Source organism: Antedon mediterranea, chromosome 7 (assembly GCF_964355755.1).
Source record: "Antedon mediterranea chromosome 7, ecAntMedi1.1, whole genome shotgun sequence".
NCBI lineage: Eukaryota > Metazoa > Echinodermata > Crinoidea > Comatulida > Antedonidae > Antedon > Antedon mediterranea.
In genome coordinates this window covers 28,410,350-28,427,182 of record NC_092676.1, presented here as the reverse complement: position 1 = coordinate 28,427,182, position 16,833 = coordinate 28,410,350, and the positions used below count along the sequence as shown (strand labels likewise).

Below are 16,833 nucleotides of genomic sequence, written 5' to 3'. Positions count from 1 at the left end.
CACCAATAGTCTGCTTAATGGATGTCATTGTACTGTACAACAAAAGGTAGGCATACAATCTATTTCAATCAACTAGGATTATGATATCTCAATCATCATTCTATTGAATAAAAACCATAAACGTTTTTAGTGCGATGTTAAATTGAAAATATCAATTGATGTTGGTGATAACAAAAGTGGACAGAGATTTAAAAAACTCCGCGGCTGACGGCAAACAAACAGGCCAATTAAAAAAGTATTTTAATAATTTAAAATCAATCAGAAAAGTTCACAAGAAACAAAATCAAACTATTTGTCAACCAACAGACACACCAACTCCTTTATTTTTTGTGTTCACTTCCTTGAATTACAAAATATATAATTCTATTTTACAACTACAATGTAACAGCAACAGAAATATTTTAGTTTTAAAGTCAACACCCTACACAGAAAACACAGTTTGTTTTTATGCTCTTTTAGTATACAAGTAATATAAACAAGCACGAATGTGCAATACTCGGGGTACAGCGAAAGAAGGTGCAATGACGTCATAAGACCGGATGTAACGTCACATACACATCAATAACCGCGCTACCAAATACGGCTATATGGTACCATCTTCGAGACGTCATATGGCTGCATCCGGTTTGAAATTTAAAAATCCGGCTCTATAGATCTGAGGACATGTCCCTGTAGTATATTCATGCCAAATCCCAGCTCAATACTACAACTAGTAAGGGAGGAGTAGTACTTTAAAAATCGCACTTTTTACTCAATAGTGTCCAGATGGAGGAGGAGAAAATGAGTAAGTCCTAGACTCGGGTACCCCGAGTAAAAATAACCACCCCTCCCCTCCTCACAATGATATTTTTCCAAATTATTTCAGAGAAATGGACAGTGTATAGCATATCGTGGTAATGTAGCCGATACCACCTTGGACAACAACGAAAATTCAAACAAATATGCCTACTGATTTCAACCAACCAATCAATGAGGTCAGAGTTGTTGTTTATAATATCATTCATCGATCAGTTCCTGAAATATCGATTCAAATTTTCGGGAAAACCTCGATTCGAAACGAGGTTAATACAATCGATCGAATATTGCCGTCCCAAAGGTCGATCAACTCCCGGAAAACTTCGATTTCAAAATGTCAATCAAAATGGATTCACAATACACAATGATGACGTAAGCCGTTGATCAATCCCGGAAAATACCGATTCCAAACGAGGTTTCATGAGGTGTAGATTGTTTCTGTTCGGGTTTTCGTCGGGCGAATGGACGTATAGCAGCCATATAGCGGTATTCCTCGTCTTCTGGGTCGTATGACTTAAATATTGCACAGCAAAGCACAACAGAAAACAGCATTCCCAAAATCTAGAGTAAATAAATAAATACAATTAGTTGTTTTTTGTAAGCATTTAAATAAAAATGTAATATAATGTCAGATAAGCAACACATTACAACAACAAAACACGTTACTTAAATATTACATATAGCAACACAAAGAAAGCGCACGTGTACATACGTCAATATAATTGTAGGCTTACACATTATAATATTGTACATTTTGTTAAGCTTGATTCCCATAGTACGCAACGTAAGGACATAAGCGCAACGCAAGTGATTTTTGACCAATCACAGGCGATGGATTATATTGTTCGGTCTGTTTGTGAGCTTTATTTATCATTGATCAACTGGCTTGCGTTGTGACGTCCCTGTGTTGCGTCCTGCAGTCAAAACCCCTCGTCACGCGGAGAATTGAATTTTAAATGTTATGCATCATTAAGCTATTAAAAGATCTACACTATTTAAAATACACAAGAGATAATACAATGTTAAAACAAAGAAGTAGAATTCTGCTGATATTTTATTATAAAAAAACTATGTCACTGTTTTAGCATTATGAAAATTGTAAGTATTGGTTACATTAATAATATGTAAGATATTGCAGCATCCGATCAGAAAATGATAATAAATAGTCTTGTTTGTATCAGTTTTTTAGGAGTCAGTGTGTTTGGAGAGCATCCATCAGTCTTCCCACGTGCTCCTTCTTCAATTGAAGTCTCTTCTGCATTTGTTTTTCATAGGTAGCAATCTCCACCTTCAACTGATCGACTTCATTCATCTTCTTCATTCCCTTTGCCTTCAACTTGGCAGCAAACTCCTTCTGTTTGTTAAGTTCTGCGTCACCCATGTTAGCTTTCTTTCTTACGATCGCCACATCTGCCTCCAGTTTTTCAAAGATCTGGATTCGTTCTTGGTGGGTTTTCACCAGAGTTTCTTGTTCCTTCTCCAAGTCAGCAACTTCATTCTTATCTTGTTCAGCAGCTCGTTCCTCTTTGGCAGCTTTATTTTGAAGGTTTTCAACCTTGCTGCGATTCAAGTCGATTTCATCCGTAAGTTCTCTGCATTTTCTTGCATTTTCCGAGTACCATTCTGAAACTGGTGTGGTAAGCCAATTTGAGCCACAGAGCGATAAGGTGACAGAAGCAGTCGGAAACTTGTTCCGTTCTCTACAAATCAAAGTATCAAAGTTAACATTTGTCCCATTCATTTAATAATATTAATATAAGCTACTATCATACAGTAAAGCAACATTATTTCGACACATTTTTTATTTCAAGCCATTATGAGGTGAAGGAGAAGACAATTTATTAATTTACTACTTTAATACCTACATGTATCTACTTGCACCAGAGTACGTCAAAAACGTAGAAAAAAGTTCGTTAACAATCAATAACAAGGCAAACATGATTTTAGGTTCTATAAAAGCACGCTTACAATTCAGTACACTGTTACTAGTTTCGCAGTGAAATGTAAAATAAACATTGTCACCATGGTCATGTCTTTTTGTATTGTGTAGTACGCGTGTTTCGTCACCATGGAGCTGCGCAGTATTTTCGTTTTCTATTGGACCACACTGCGTCTGGAATCGTAACCAAGGATATCGTCATGTAGGTGGTACACGGCTGACGGACGCGCGACATATTCCTCCTCTCTTCGCGTTGCTATGATGTGAGTTAAAAGTGTGTACGTCGTACGTATTCTCGACTCTATTTTATGGTGATATCTTGGTTTGGATGTTGAACATCAAAACATAAAACACATACAGATACGATTTTACTGTACTTTTGTGAAAACGTTTTTTTAATTTGTTTCATACTTTCACTGCACATCTACGTAAAGGAATCGAATGCTACTACCATACCTCAATGAAACTGATTCCTACTCCGATACCAGCTAAGATAAAAATGTTTGTAAGAACGTCCTCTTCAATCTCTTTACCACATCCCTAAAACATAAGTATAAACAGTACGGTAGTAAGAGGGTGCGCGTACGACCGAAATTGTAGTATATAGTATATAATGGCCTCTATAAATAACAAAAATAACTAAGTTGTATTTTCGTTTTTGTTCTTATACTTATACACTGTTCTTATGATTTACATACAAATAGAACACATATTTTCTTACATTTAAATAAAAACCTCTATCAGAACAACCTGATTTGTCTTCGGTTGTGTTGCAGCTGCAGGAATCAGGAATCATTTGACCCGAATCAAACCAATCCATGTAGCTATCGATACCACAACACTTTAACTAACAAGAACAAATATATAAATAACATTTAGAGAAATAAATAAATAAATAATGATAAAACATTCGTGACATTAGAAAAAGTTCTAGCCCTATATTATTCTCTATCACGCGTACAAAAAATGTATACGCGCGCTGAAAGTGAAACCAATCGTTCGGATACTATACAGTATCATTGTATGCACGCATCATGGTCATAGTGTTATATTTCTCTTACAGTTCAACGATGAATTCGTAAAGATGTATTTGTAGGCCTAGACGAGATTGTAGGTAATGACTCTAACATGGTATTTGCTTGTAGCCTCAGTCCATCGTTGGCGTCAGGTGCCTCATCTACTACCCGCTGGGTTCACTTTCAACGTTAATTACTGTATCAAAGTTCACAGGGTTTCCTTGTGAATACACGGGCTAAGAAATTGCTTTGACATTGTTTATATTTTTGAAACTATATGGCTTTCATTCTTACTAAGAATATTGTGAATTTAGAAAACGATGTCCAATTATTGAAAATGACGAATTGGAGATGGCAAAAAAGGCACAGTGTCTAACGCGCGCGTTAAAAAAATGCTTGGTCTTTCGCGTGGAGTTATCACCATTAGGCGCGGCACGTCGTACAAACGTCACCACGCCATCTTAACTCACCTTCTCCTGTAAGAGGTCAACTCCTTTTTGTGCAGCAATGTCGTTTTCTTTGTACTTTTCTTTGATTATTTTACTCAATTCGTCACTGAACATAACTCCTATTTCTTCCCGATTGACATAACACCACGTACATCCAGCTATCTCTAAACCAAATATGGTCAACAAAGCGATGAAATACTGAAATTGTTTAAATAAAATGATACTCAATTAACGGTTTAGATCATGTTGACATTTGGGAAGCACGTGACCAATGAAATTATTAGTAACTTACAAAAACAAGCATACATATGCTTTCTTGCATCGCTCCGCAGCAACCAAGAAAACCAACCGCCATTATTACGCATCCTGTTGCCATGGTGACGTACGTGCCAATAAAGTAGTAATCAACAGCTCGTCTGTCATGGTCTTGTATCTCTTGCACGTAGATGTCATTTTGGTGGTCAAATCGAAGCCATAGTCCAACAGCTACGATTCCAACACCAAAACACTGAAATAAAACAGAAAGAAATCCTATAACTTTATTCTCCATGACAATTTTTCGTAAATGGTTTGATTTTGGCGGCGATTGCCTTCCATACGTCTGTATCATCGGAGCACTTTAATTACGGAGTATAATCTAATCTTTAATTTCCAATGCTTGTTTTCTTAGGCGATGGAAATTAACAAAATGGAAAGATGAATAAACACTAAAGTTTTGTTTCAAGCAGCACACCAGGTAAAACGAGAGAGAAAAATAAACAGGTGCGCGAGAAGTGATGACTGAAAGGCAGATGACACATCCATAATAGATATTTACTCATTATATATATAATAGATGTATAATATTTATATAATAGATATAAGACAAAGAATCTATCAGTGTTGGAGCTTCTCAAGGATGTGTTATTTTTCCAATTTTGTTCTCTTTTTATTCTAGTAGTTTTAATATTTTAAGTAAAGATTGCAATATTGTAAAATACGCTGACGATACTGTAATTAGTGGTTTTCTTTGCGATAGTAAGCATAATGTAAATGAATTTGTTAATGAAGTTGGAAGATTTGTTAATTGGTGTGAGGATATGAACTTAATACTTAATATTACTAAAACCAAAGAGATGATAATAGATTTTCGTAAAACCGCAGCAGAACATAATGTAATAACTATTAAAGAAACCGAGGTTGAAAGAGTAACCCAATACAATACTTAGGCACTATAATTGACAACAAATTAAAATGGGAGTCAAACTCTCTCATGATTTCCAAGAAGGCATCTCAAAGGCTCTACTTTCTCAGAAAACTCAAGCAAATTAGAGTTGATAACAGTATTTTAATTCTATTTTATCAAAGTATTATTCAAAATATTTTATCTTTTAGCATTGGATGTTTTTATGGTAACTTTACTGAAAATGATAGGAAAAATATTGAGAAACCACGTAAAATTGCACAACGTATTATTAAAGCTGATCTAACGCCTTGTTCATTTATCTATGAAAAGAGTATTCTAAAAAAAAGTAAACAATATTATGAAAGACCCCACTCATCCGTTACATTACTGTTATAACTTAAATAGATCAGGCATTAGGCTACGACCTCCAAGAGCAAATCTTTGTAGAACTAGAAAATCCGTTGTAAAAGCATTCATATTTTTAATTCTAATGTAAGACGTTAATGCAATTTTTAATAGTTTTACATTTTTAGTCGCGTGGAAGCGACTCTATAGTTCACTATGTCGGTCGGTCGGTCTGTCTGTCTGTCTGTCTGTCGGTCTGTCTGTCGGTCTGTCTGTCTGTCTGTCTGTCTGTCGGTCCGGTATCACTATGCGTTTTATCGCTTTAAGACCTTATCTTGATATCAGTTTAATCTAGCTAGGTCAATTTTCCACAGTATATTCCTTATGGCCAGGAATCAATGTGGTTATGTTTTCACGGTGCGCAATAAAAAATTACGCGGTCTACGCACGATTTAACGAAATCACGTTTATAATCATATCTTCACAACCATGAATCACAATTAAATAAAATTTGGTACTCATAAATTTCAGGGCATAAATCATCATATGGCAATACAATTACGTGCGTAGGGCATGTAACGCATGCGTACGCGCGCTTAACATTTTCAAAATTTATTTTCGAAGAAATGAGAGTACATTTCAGGCAATTTTAAGCGTTTACAAAATTGCCATGAGTGCGCATATGTTTGCGCGCGCACTGTGCGTTAAATGTTATTGCGCACTGTTTTTGCCCGATTTCTGTTTTCTTGACTTACTTTTCAACTCGAAATTACGTTATACGAGCACGTCGAAAGTGACAGGCTACGCACGTGTAAATTTAAAAAAAATAAATGTTTTTAAACATTTCAACATTTTTAAACATGTTCAGTAATTTCGGTCAGTATAGTTCACTATGTCGGTCGGTCGGTCTCTCTGTCTGTCTGTCTGTCGGTCTGTCTGTCGGTCCGGTATCACTATGCATTGTAGCACGCGACTTAATGGCTGTTGGCCTTGTTAACAGTATTTTTAACTTTTTATCTTGTATTTTTAATCTGTTATTATACTGCACGTTTTTAAATTGTTGCAATATTGTTGTTTTAATCTACCAAGCAAAGTGAATTTCCATTTTTATGGACAAATAAAATTTCTTGAATCTTGAATCTTGAATCTATAACACAGAATTAATCATAAATACGGACATACCCTTACAATAGTTTTATTTGTCTAATATTGTGCGCAATCGAAAGTAAATAATAGTTAACGTCCCATGCAAGAACGTTCTAGGTTGCATTTATTACCGTCTACATTGTACTATCAAATTGGTTGTGCTCAAATATGGTAGTGATATGCCCAAATACGTTAGTGATATGACATCATCATATCCATATATGGCCACATCACGTTTCATAACATAAAGTTTGATAGTGTAGACGGGTCATTCTTCAGTAAGTGTCTAATTTCAGGTTTATAAAAAATCGATTTTAAAATTTGCATTTTTTAAATTTTAAAAGTTTATTCAGATAAATGAACATGTATTACATGGCAAGCGTATGTTTGGCGCAATCTTTATTATATATTTCGTATTTTATTCGTATTTATAAATACATGGTTCTATGTTACTGTCATTTCCGTCACATTTATGGAATATACAAAGATAGAAAAAATAACGGTTCAGGAATTATAAAATTATTTCCATTATTAATTCTTTGATACTATATATTATTTTTGTCTCTATTAATCAAAAAATGATTGTTTTAACATTTATAAGTATGATGTTATACGTTCAAAACCATTTACTATTCCAAAAAATAATAATTTTCAGAAAATAGTATGACTGTCACTGATGTTTTACCAAAATTCTGTTGAACTAATATTACTATCCATTGACATAGTAGAAGAATATTGTTTATATTTCAATATACCACATAATTGCGTTCATTACTTAAATATTTTAGGATTTAAAAGGATAAAATATCCATGTGACGGAGATGAAACCGTGACGGATATGACGAACCTAAAAAATCATGTGACGGATATGACTTTAAGATATGATTTGATTATGTTTATTGACCAGAGTCACATAGATATACAATGTAATAACATAATAAAGATATACAAAACAGAATGTACAACAAAAAAAGGCCCTGGCAATAACAAAAAGTCATATCCGTCACGGGCCGTCATCTCCGTCACAACGAAACATTGGGAAATGTGACGGAGCTGACCGTGACGGAGATGATGTATTTAGCATTGGACAGCCTAGGATCACATCGTAGGCATGTCTGACAGCGGAGACGGATTGCATACTTCTAGATACCGTGAATAACTTGTACTTCCAGTTGAAAAAAAACAGAAATTATAATTATTTAATGAGTTCTATACCGTTCGGATATGACATTCAATAAAGGTACGCAGCTGTAATTTTTCTAAAACCTTGTTTTTTTAGCTTTTTTCCTCTTTTATTGAAAATGATGTGCGGCTAGTTTAATTTCAATATCTTCGTATGTTTACAACGCACAGTCAATTTTTTTCCCCGCCGTTCATTAAACTGTAGACGGTACATTTAAATTATGTGACGGAAATGACACAAAACTGCGGGACAAGCCTTTTCAAAACAAAAACTTTAAAGTTTGAGATTTAATGTATGTAGAGATGTATTTCGAAGAAAATAATCGCATGAAATCATGATTAACTAACTTTTTACAATATTTTCGATAACAAAAGTCCTGTTATCAAATATATACGGCGATCATAAAATTGAAGATGTACGATCGGGACATAGGATTTTAGGGGGTTGCCTGAAACATTTTTATAAAAATTAACAATATCAATGTAATTATCTTTGTTTTATGTAATTAATTATATTTACAATAATGTTGATTATGATTTAAGTCAAGAATTTTTATTTTTTAATGATGAATTTTCAGTCTCTATCCCACCAAAGTATCGGGACACGATTTTAGACACTTACTGAAGAATGACCCAGACAGGGCTTTAGCATGATGATGATACGGATACTAATTCCGGCGGTTACATTTCTCAGATTCGTTTCAGTACCGCACCTGCTACCTTCATGCATAGTGCAAGTTACAGATCAGTATTATCAATTATGCTGATAGATATTTAACTAGTCTTCAGTATCAATTACGTCGTTTATAATTCGAAATATTATTTTAGTTTCTAATAGTCACAGTTGTATAGATGTGACATATTTCATTTGAGTATTGTATAATATCAGGTCACGTTGATATGATTTTAATTACCTCAAAACTATGTTGATGGTGTAATCAGATAATTAATTCTAACACCATCGTATCGTTTTAGGTTGTACTAGCATTTGTATACTGACTTTAAGTAAAGTCGTTTACTAAAAATAATGATGGGATACTAACATTAGTAGTAGCATTAAGACTAACTTTAAGTAAGCCTATTCGTATAATTTGATTTAAGTGTACGTATTTGTAGGCATATCGTATATTGACTTTAAGTATAAAGTTTCCATAGCCCTATACTAACTTTAAGTATTATATTTGTATAGAACTTATTCGTACACTAACTTTAAGTATTGTATATTTTGTATACTAACTCAGTTAAGTATAGTATATTTTGTATACTAACTCAGTTAAGTATAGTATATTTTGTATACTAACTCAGTTAAGTATAGTATATTTTGTATACTAACTCAGTTAAGTATAGTATATTTGTATACTAACTTTAAGTATTGTATATTTGTATACTAACTCAGTTAAGTATAGTATATTTGTATACTAACTTTAAGTATTGTATATTCGTATACTAACTCAGTTAAGTATAGTATATTTTGTATACTAACTCAGTTAAGTATAGTATATTTTGTATACTAACTCAGTTAAGTATAGTATATTTGTATACTAACTTTAAGTATAGTATATTTTGTATACTAACTCAGTTAAGTATAGTATATTTGTATACTAACTTTAAGTATTGTATATTTGTATACTAACTTTAAGTATTGTATATTTTGTATACTAACTTTAAGTATTGTATATTTGTATACTAACTTTAAGTATTGTATATTTTGTATACTAACTCAGTTAAGTATAGTATATTTGTATACTAACTTTAAGTATCGTATATTCCTACTAACTTTAAGTATTGTATATTCTTACTAACTTTAAGTATTGTATATTCATATACTAACTACTAAAGTATGTATCGGATACTGATGAATATGCAACTCTCTGCCAAGCTGGATACGGTAACCTCCTTACTTTGGTGATGAGTGGCCCATGCCAGCACTTTGGTGATGAGTGGCCCATGCCAGCACTTAGGTGCACCTTTATGCTAATTACATTACATTTTAATTATCTCCTAACGATCTCACGCATTGTGTCTATACTAAATATCAATTTAAGAAAAGCGTATTCATTATGAAATAATTAACCGACAAAGTGTGATGACTGCGACTTTGTTGAAACATTCGTATGTAAACATTACCAATTAATTTCATAATGATACCATGTGATGTATGCTGGTTAATTACCATTAGGTCTTTGAAAGGTCATAGGTCAGTCTCAAACAATCTATACGTTGTGTAATTTTATTTTTTTAAATATGTTGGTTCTATTATCTACAATAAAAACTTAATTTATAATGACGACATTTTTAAAATATATATCGCCCCCCCCCCCCTACCCAACCTCGCGATTGATTAATAAACAACATAATGAAAGTACAAAGATTCCAGGAAATATTGTTTCACATCCATAATTCTTCTAATTTAATTATAATTGTAAATCCATAAAGTTATTTAAACAGAAATATATTATGAGAACATTTTGTAACACATCAAAACACAATGCTTACTGTATATCAGTAAATACCTATATGAGAAACAGAAGGAGTAAATGTAGGCTACTCACCAAGAAAACGAAATTGAACAAGAATAGAAGATACTTCACACAATTATTGCATCCCCCGGTTACAGCCATAACAACTTCGACAATTGTTCGTTTAAATCAGTATAATACAATAATTCCACGGTTTGAATTGGATTCTAATTTAGAGGTCCCACATATTCCACGCCTACAAACCCAGTGCCCGTTAGTGTCAGTGTTTACATTCCTTTAGGCCTACTGCTTCTCGCGTGTTAAGTCCCGCTATGTCACAAACGCTCGAATATGAAAACATCCAGCTTGCTATGGTTCCCGGCGCATAAGTGAATCTTTGACCAATAGGAATCGTCCTTTAAAACACGTATAGCACGGAAGCTTCTAAGCGCCATCCACTTGGCGACTTGTCAAGGTAATTTATAATCAATATATGACCATTATAAATTATCCTGACAAGTCGCCAAATGGATGGCACTTAGAAGCTTCCGTACAAAAGACAGCGTAATTAAAATACTGTGTACCGTATTTCCAAGGTGGCTTTGTGAATGCGAAATCCTTCGATGTTTGTTTAGGATGAGAGGGTCTTTCAAATTAAGCGAATTATTTTTAAATCGGGTCGGGTCTGATGACCGCGCGCATACTGTAACATCTGTTCTTGATGTAACAATAACTAAGATTAGATTTTGTCATCGATTAGAGCTCAAAATGTGCACAAACTTTATTACGCGCCAAAGCTGTTATCAACAGACGACATGCAGGGTTCGCGAGCACTATGTAATTTGTTATCGTGATAAAATATAAGCTATTTAGATATAGATCTTTGGTATTGTGTCTTTATATCATTGTATGTTATCATTACTATGTTTATCTCAATTGGCCTAATATCGATTGATTGATTAATTAATGATTGATTAGTATTGATATTTTCATCTACTTGTTGTGAAGTAAAAAAAAAACTCAATCCAACCCATAAAACATGGCAACCATATCAATCTAGATTGCATTCATTATCATCGTTTAGGCCTACATAAGAACATAAGACATGTTTTCCCGTTTCAGTATAATATAGGCCTTACTTAAAGAGACCTTACTAAAGAATATTCTTTACTCCATGCTTAATCAATAGCTTTGAATGGAAAACATCCTGACAACGCATCAGACTAAGATCTACAAGATAGGCCCTACTATTGTCTACTCAATATATTTCAAAATATAATTTAAATGTATAGAACGAATTAAAGTATTAGGGGGATGCCAGTTCATGCGGATATTGGTGAAATGTTGCATTAGAAAATACTTTTTGTTATTAAAGTAGGCCGCTACTATACTGTAATAATAATCGATTAGAAATGATGACCCGGAAGTGAGGTCAACCGAAATTTGCATATTATTCATCACCGAACGCCGGAATAAAAAGTGTGTCCATATTGTTCTTGTTTTTGGTAAGTTTTCTTCAATAAATTACACATTTTTGCATAATGTGATAATATTCTCATGAAATCAATATATATACAATATGAAGAATGTATTATTTGGACATTTTAATTACAACATTGGATTATTTATACTGAATTCGAAGCAAATGCTAGGCCTCATACTGTTGTCAATTTTACGTTTAATTTTTCAATTGTTAGCCTCGGAAACGTAACCGTTCCGGTCAGTTGATTGATGTATTTTAACCAGGAACTTAAAGTAGTGGCCTAGAGAATTTAGATACCCTTACTATTTATTTATTCGTATATTATTTACTGGAAATGCATAAAATGTTGTCTTTTTGAACATAAATATACTACTTTTTGCAATTAATTATTTATCTGAATGAACTGAATACATTTTCACTAGGCCTAGGCCTAGTTAGAGCCTACCTATAGGGCAGGCATACAGTAGCTACTGTTTGTGATAGTAGAAGTAGGCCTAGAACTGACTGCAGTCGGTACAGTAGTAGATAGTAGTACTAGTAGTAATTGCTAGCTTACTAATACAGATAGCCTAGTTATGGTAAGAAGTAGTATTATATGTCAGGACCTTACTTATCTGGTAAACCATATCATTGTAATAAGTATGTTACTTTTTCAACTTTTCAGAAATTAATAAAACTGTACTGTAAAGCGTACAACATAGTTGGCAATGAGTCTTACAATAGAACAAGTGTTGAATGATGCAAAGCGTTTAGTGGAGAGGTTGAGAGAACATGACAACGCAGCGGACACATTGATTGAGCAAACAACAACATTACACAAAAAAATTGATGCCATGAAACAGGTTTGTCACAATGAGCTTAACATTCTTAATGTCTGTCTATGGTAACTGTACATTTGTAACAATGAATTTAACATTCTTAATGTCTGTCTATGGTAACTGTACATTCACAATATACACCCTCGAAAGGAAAAATAATTTAAGGGTCTTTTACACTTGTACCTGTTCCCGCGCATAGCAAACAAAATCGTGTTGCTATATTTTGTTTAAATCACGAAAATTTGCTAATGCTGTACGTGCGAACTTGAATGAAGATGGTTTCGCACCAGAGCAGGTGTGCAGCTTATTCCTACTGATGTTTTAGTCCAGAAACCTTACATTATTTACTTACCTTGATTAGTATTGGTTATGATATGTACATATTATTCATATTCTTCATATTACATAAGCTAGCTTACTTACCTATCCTACAAGATGGTCTCTCAAGTCAGTTCTGTTTCCAGCTTTAATTTTAACTTCATTCCAAGATCTACAGCAAAATCCATCTTTTTCCTTCTCCATCGTGAGCCTCCATGTTGTTTAGGGTCGACCCACCTCGCACTTCCCTTCTGGCATCCATGAAAATGCAGTCATACAATAAGCTTATTAAGAATTAAAGTATTCTAAATTGAGTACATTTTAAAAAATAAATGTGCTTTGAATAGTATCAAGAGGAAGTGGAGGAGATGAACCAAGTCGCGCGGCACCGACCCAGATCATCACTAATCCTAGGAATACAGCAGGAGAACCGACAGATACGAGAACTTCAACGAGAGAACAAAGATTTACGACTCGCATTAGACGAACACCAATCAGCACTTGAGCTTATTATGAGTAGTTACAGAGAACAAGTTAGCAAGCTGGTGATGGCTAATAGAACAGAACAAGTTGCAGCATTATCAACTAATATGGTATATATGGTTTTTATTTTATGAGTGCCATAGTTATAGATAACAATTTTAAAGCTGGTAATAGCTAATATGGTAAGGATTCATTTTCTTACTATTATTTATGAGTACCGTAGTTATAGATAACAATTTTAACAACAAACACGCAGTGGCTATTCTAATACAGTAAGGAAATGTTCTTTGGTCAAGTCAATTGTGCAGATCCTAGGGTACAGTTGTAGAGCAACCATACTGTACCTCCAAGTGCCTGGAAATGGTGTAAATTTCATTAGAGCAAAGCATCCCAGACCCTTTCACATTTTTAAAGTGATTATATTTGTAAGCGAAATTGCAGAATTTTTCGAAAAAGACATTTTTGTTATGATTATATTTGTTTTTGGATCAAATAGTTTATGATTGTTGATCACTGGCACCAAATCGTCATACTTAAAATCGTCATACTTAAAATCGTTTTTGACACAAAACATTTTTACTACTTTTTACCGTTATTTTTCAGCAATGTGAAGAGAAACCTCACGGAATGTTAACCTCACCCGTAACACCCGACAACGACCTGGACCAAAAAGCGGCTGTTGCCATGGAAGAAATGATGGCGCGTCTGTTAATAGAAAACCAAGGATTGCGAGAGATGTTGGAAATAAGTAGACGCATGCACACTCAGCACACAAAGATAATAGAAGAAGAAGAAGAAAATGAGAATTCTAAAGACAATAATAAAAACTTTAAGGAAAAAAACGATAATGAAAATGAATCGTCGAATACAAACTTTGTGTAAAGATTTGTTTGCAAGAATTCATTGTGTTTCTATACGTACATGTATTATATGTATAAATTAATATATTGTATATATCTGATAATGTATGTGATGTATATAAAATAGATGATCTTTTGCGGTCATTTAAAACCTTGCACAAATTTTATTTTGGTCACAACCAGAGAACTGTCACAAATTAGGTGATTATTTGTGGTATTTTGTTACATAAACCCTGCATAACTTATCCTGTTTATGTACACAAAAGTCTATGGCAGTTTATGTTCATTCTATTAAAGTATTAACAATCTTTCATAATTATTGGATGTGGGTTATGTAAAAGGCTGATTGGCCCCAATTATGCCTCATATTACTGGGTCTATGTGTGTATGCCAGTGAACCTACATTACAGTTTTGACTGCATAAGATAATAAATGCCAGTTTGGTGCGCCATACACAAACGTATGGCAGTTTATGTTCTTTCTATATTACCCTTGGATGTGTGTTGTATAATAGGCTAATTTGCCTGTCAATTGCCTTATATTATTGTATCTATGTGTGTATCCCAGTGACCACAGTTTTGATTGTGGAGTGGAGGTGTGGCTTGGTGGTTATGATGCTTGGCTACCAATCTAAGGGTCCTGGGTTCAAGTCCTGTCATATGTCAGGGTTTTTTTCTCATGACAATTTACAACTCCACTCCCAAAGACTTAATATTAAGTCTTTGTTTATGTAGAGCATCTTGTGTATATGTTTGTCTTATATGTTCTAGTGCAGTATATGGAGAGCTATCTCGATAGTGCTTTGCACTCATGGCAATCCTCAGGGTGCTGCACCGCTGTATTGTCATGTATTGTTGTGCCTGAAAATTGAATAAAACAAATAAAACAAAAAAACAAAACAGATTACATAAGATAATAAATGACAGTTTGGCGCGCCATAGACAAACGTATGGCAGTTAATATGTTCCAATCCTTGGATGTGTGTTATATAATAGGCGAATTCGCCTGTCAATTGCCTTATATTATTGTATCTATGTGTGCTTCCCAGAGACCATACATTACAGTTTTGACTGCATAAAATAATCATTTATGTTATGCTAGTCAGTTTATTATTACAGCTTTATAAAGTTGTTGGAGTTGGACCACGTAATACCACCAGGGATAAACCGAGACCACTTGTTGCATACTTTCTCAGATATTCCACTAAAGAAAGAGTACGCAAGGCAGCTCCAAAAGTGAGACCTAAATTTAAAGATAATAACATCTACGTAAATAATGATTTTACCAGCAGAGTGATAAGTAGAAGAAAGGCATTATACTCATCGATGAAATACCTGCATTCCAACAAAGTAAAGGCCTGTGGCCGTATTCACCAATCTCACTTAGGCTAAGGGAAATACTTACCCTTAAAATTTAAGAATTCCCTTAACAAAGGGAAACACTTAAGGGGTATTCACAAATGAGTTAAGGGATTCACTTACCTAAGGAAAACACTTAATTTAAGGGTAAAACTTAAGGGTAAAAATAATCATAAATATTCATGAGTTGTCCTATTGTCCAATCACAGAGGATTTAATTCCCCTATGGTCCAATCACTTTCATCTCTAAAACTAATTTGCATATTTAAAAAAAGAGCAAGGGGTTGTGGGGATGGGGAGGATGAAGAGAAAAGTGTGTGGACGATGATCAATAAAAAGAAAATAGCAGTCAATACAAAAACAAGTAAATGAATATTAGACCTAGACTAAATTGTATGAGGATCAAGAAAAATAGGTCTAGCCTATATACTAACAAATCAACATTCTGTGTAGGCCTAAACCTGTCTGTATTGGGGCATATGCAGGCTAGTTACTGGGCAGACCAACAGGGGGCCTAGCATCTCTACCTAGCCTACTAGAGAATGGGGCTAATTTCTATTACAACGAAATGGGAAGCCATCTTCCACGAAATAATGGCAGTCAAAACAAAAATAAATGAATATATAGGCATAGACTAATTTGTATAGTGAGGATCAGCAAAAAAGGTATAAATGCTACTCAAACCAACATGAATCCTAGGCTGGTTAGTGGGCAGACCAATAGGGGGCCTAGCATCTCTACCTAGCCTAGACTGGGGCTATCTGCAAGTATGCATAGTACTCGCACATACAGAATCGTCAGCACAACCAAGGTACTGAATAGTTAAGGGAACTTTTAAGGGACCTCTGAGGTCCCTTAAAAGTTAAGGGGAAAATAGACCAAGTTAAGGGTTTCCCTTAACCTTAAACCCTTTGTGAATACCACTTAAGTGAAACCCTTAATATTTTCTTGATTTAAGGGAAATTCTTAGGATTTAAGGGAAATATCTCACTTAAGTGTGATTGGTGAATACGGCCA

General features: G+C 34.1%; 3 protein-coding genes across 4 annotated transcripts; 1 reads left to right on the top strand and 2 right to left on the bottom strand.

Moving 5' to 3' along the window:
- Positions 1–290: 290 nt before the first annotated feature.
- LOC140054712 (CD9 antigen-like) lies at positions 291–13,420 on the bottom strand. Of its 2 annotated transcripts, none has more exons than XM_072099792.1 (6): positions 13,221–13,420; positions 4,492–4,707; positions 4,221–4,397; positions 3,456–3,581; positions 3,191–3,274; positions 291–1,356 (listed from the first exon to the last, which is right to left on the bottom strand). In XM_072099792.1, exons 2-6 carry the CDS (start codon positions 4,573–4,575, stop codon positions 1,180–1,182), a joined length of 648 nt encoding a protein of 215 aa, XP_071955893.1. In that variant the 5' UTR covers positions 4,576–4,707; positions 13,221–13,420; the 3' UTR covers positions 291–1,179. The 2 variants fall into 2 exon arrangements, with proteins under 2 accessions (XP_071955893.1, XP_071955892.1); XM_072099791.1 differs by lacking the exon at positions 13,221–13,420 and adding an exon at positions 10,590–10,981.
- Positions 1,498–2,784, bottom strand: LOC140055111 (uncharacterized). The gene is made up of 2 exons (XM_072100318.1): positions 2,661–2,784; positions 1,498–2,495 (listed from the first exon to the last, which is right to left on the bottom strand). Exons 1-2 carry the CDS (start codon positions 2,732–2,734, stop codon positions 1,988–1,990), a joined length of 582 nt encoding a protein of 193 aa, XP_071956419.1. The 5' UTR covers positions 2,735–2,784; the 3' UTR covers positions 1,498–1,987.
- LOC140054713 (FGFR1 oncogene partner 2 homolog) lies at positions 11,938–15,581 on the top strand. The gene is made up of 4 exons (XM_072099793.1): positions 11,938–12,001; positions 12,644–12,821; positions 13,463–13,708; positions 14,202–15,581. The coding sequence occupies exons 2-4, from the start codon at positions 12,687–12,689 to the stop codon at positions 14,478–14,480; spliced, it is 660 nt and encodes a 219-aa protein (XP_071955894.1). The 5' UTR covers positions 11,938–12,001; positions 12,644–12,686; the 3' UTR covers positions 14,481–15,581.
- Positions 15,582–16,833: the final 1,252 nt, after the last annotated feature.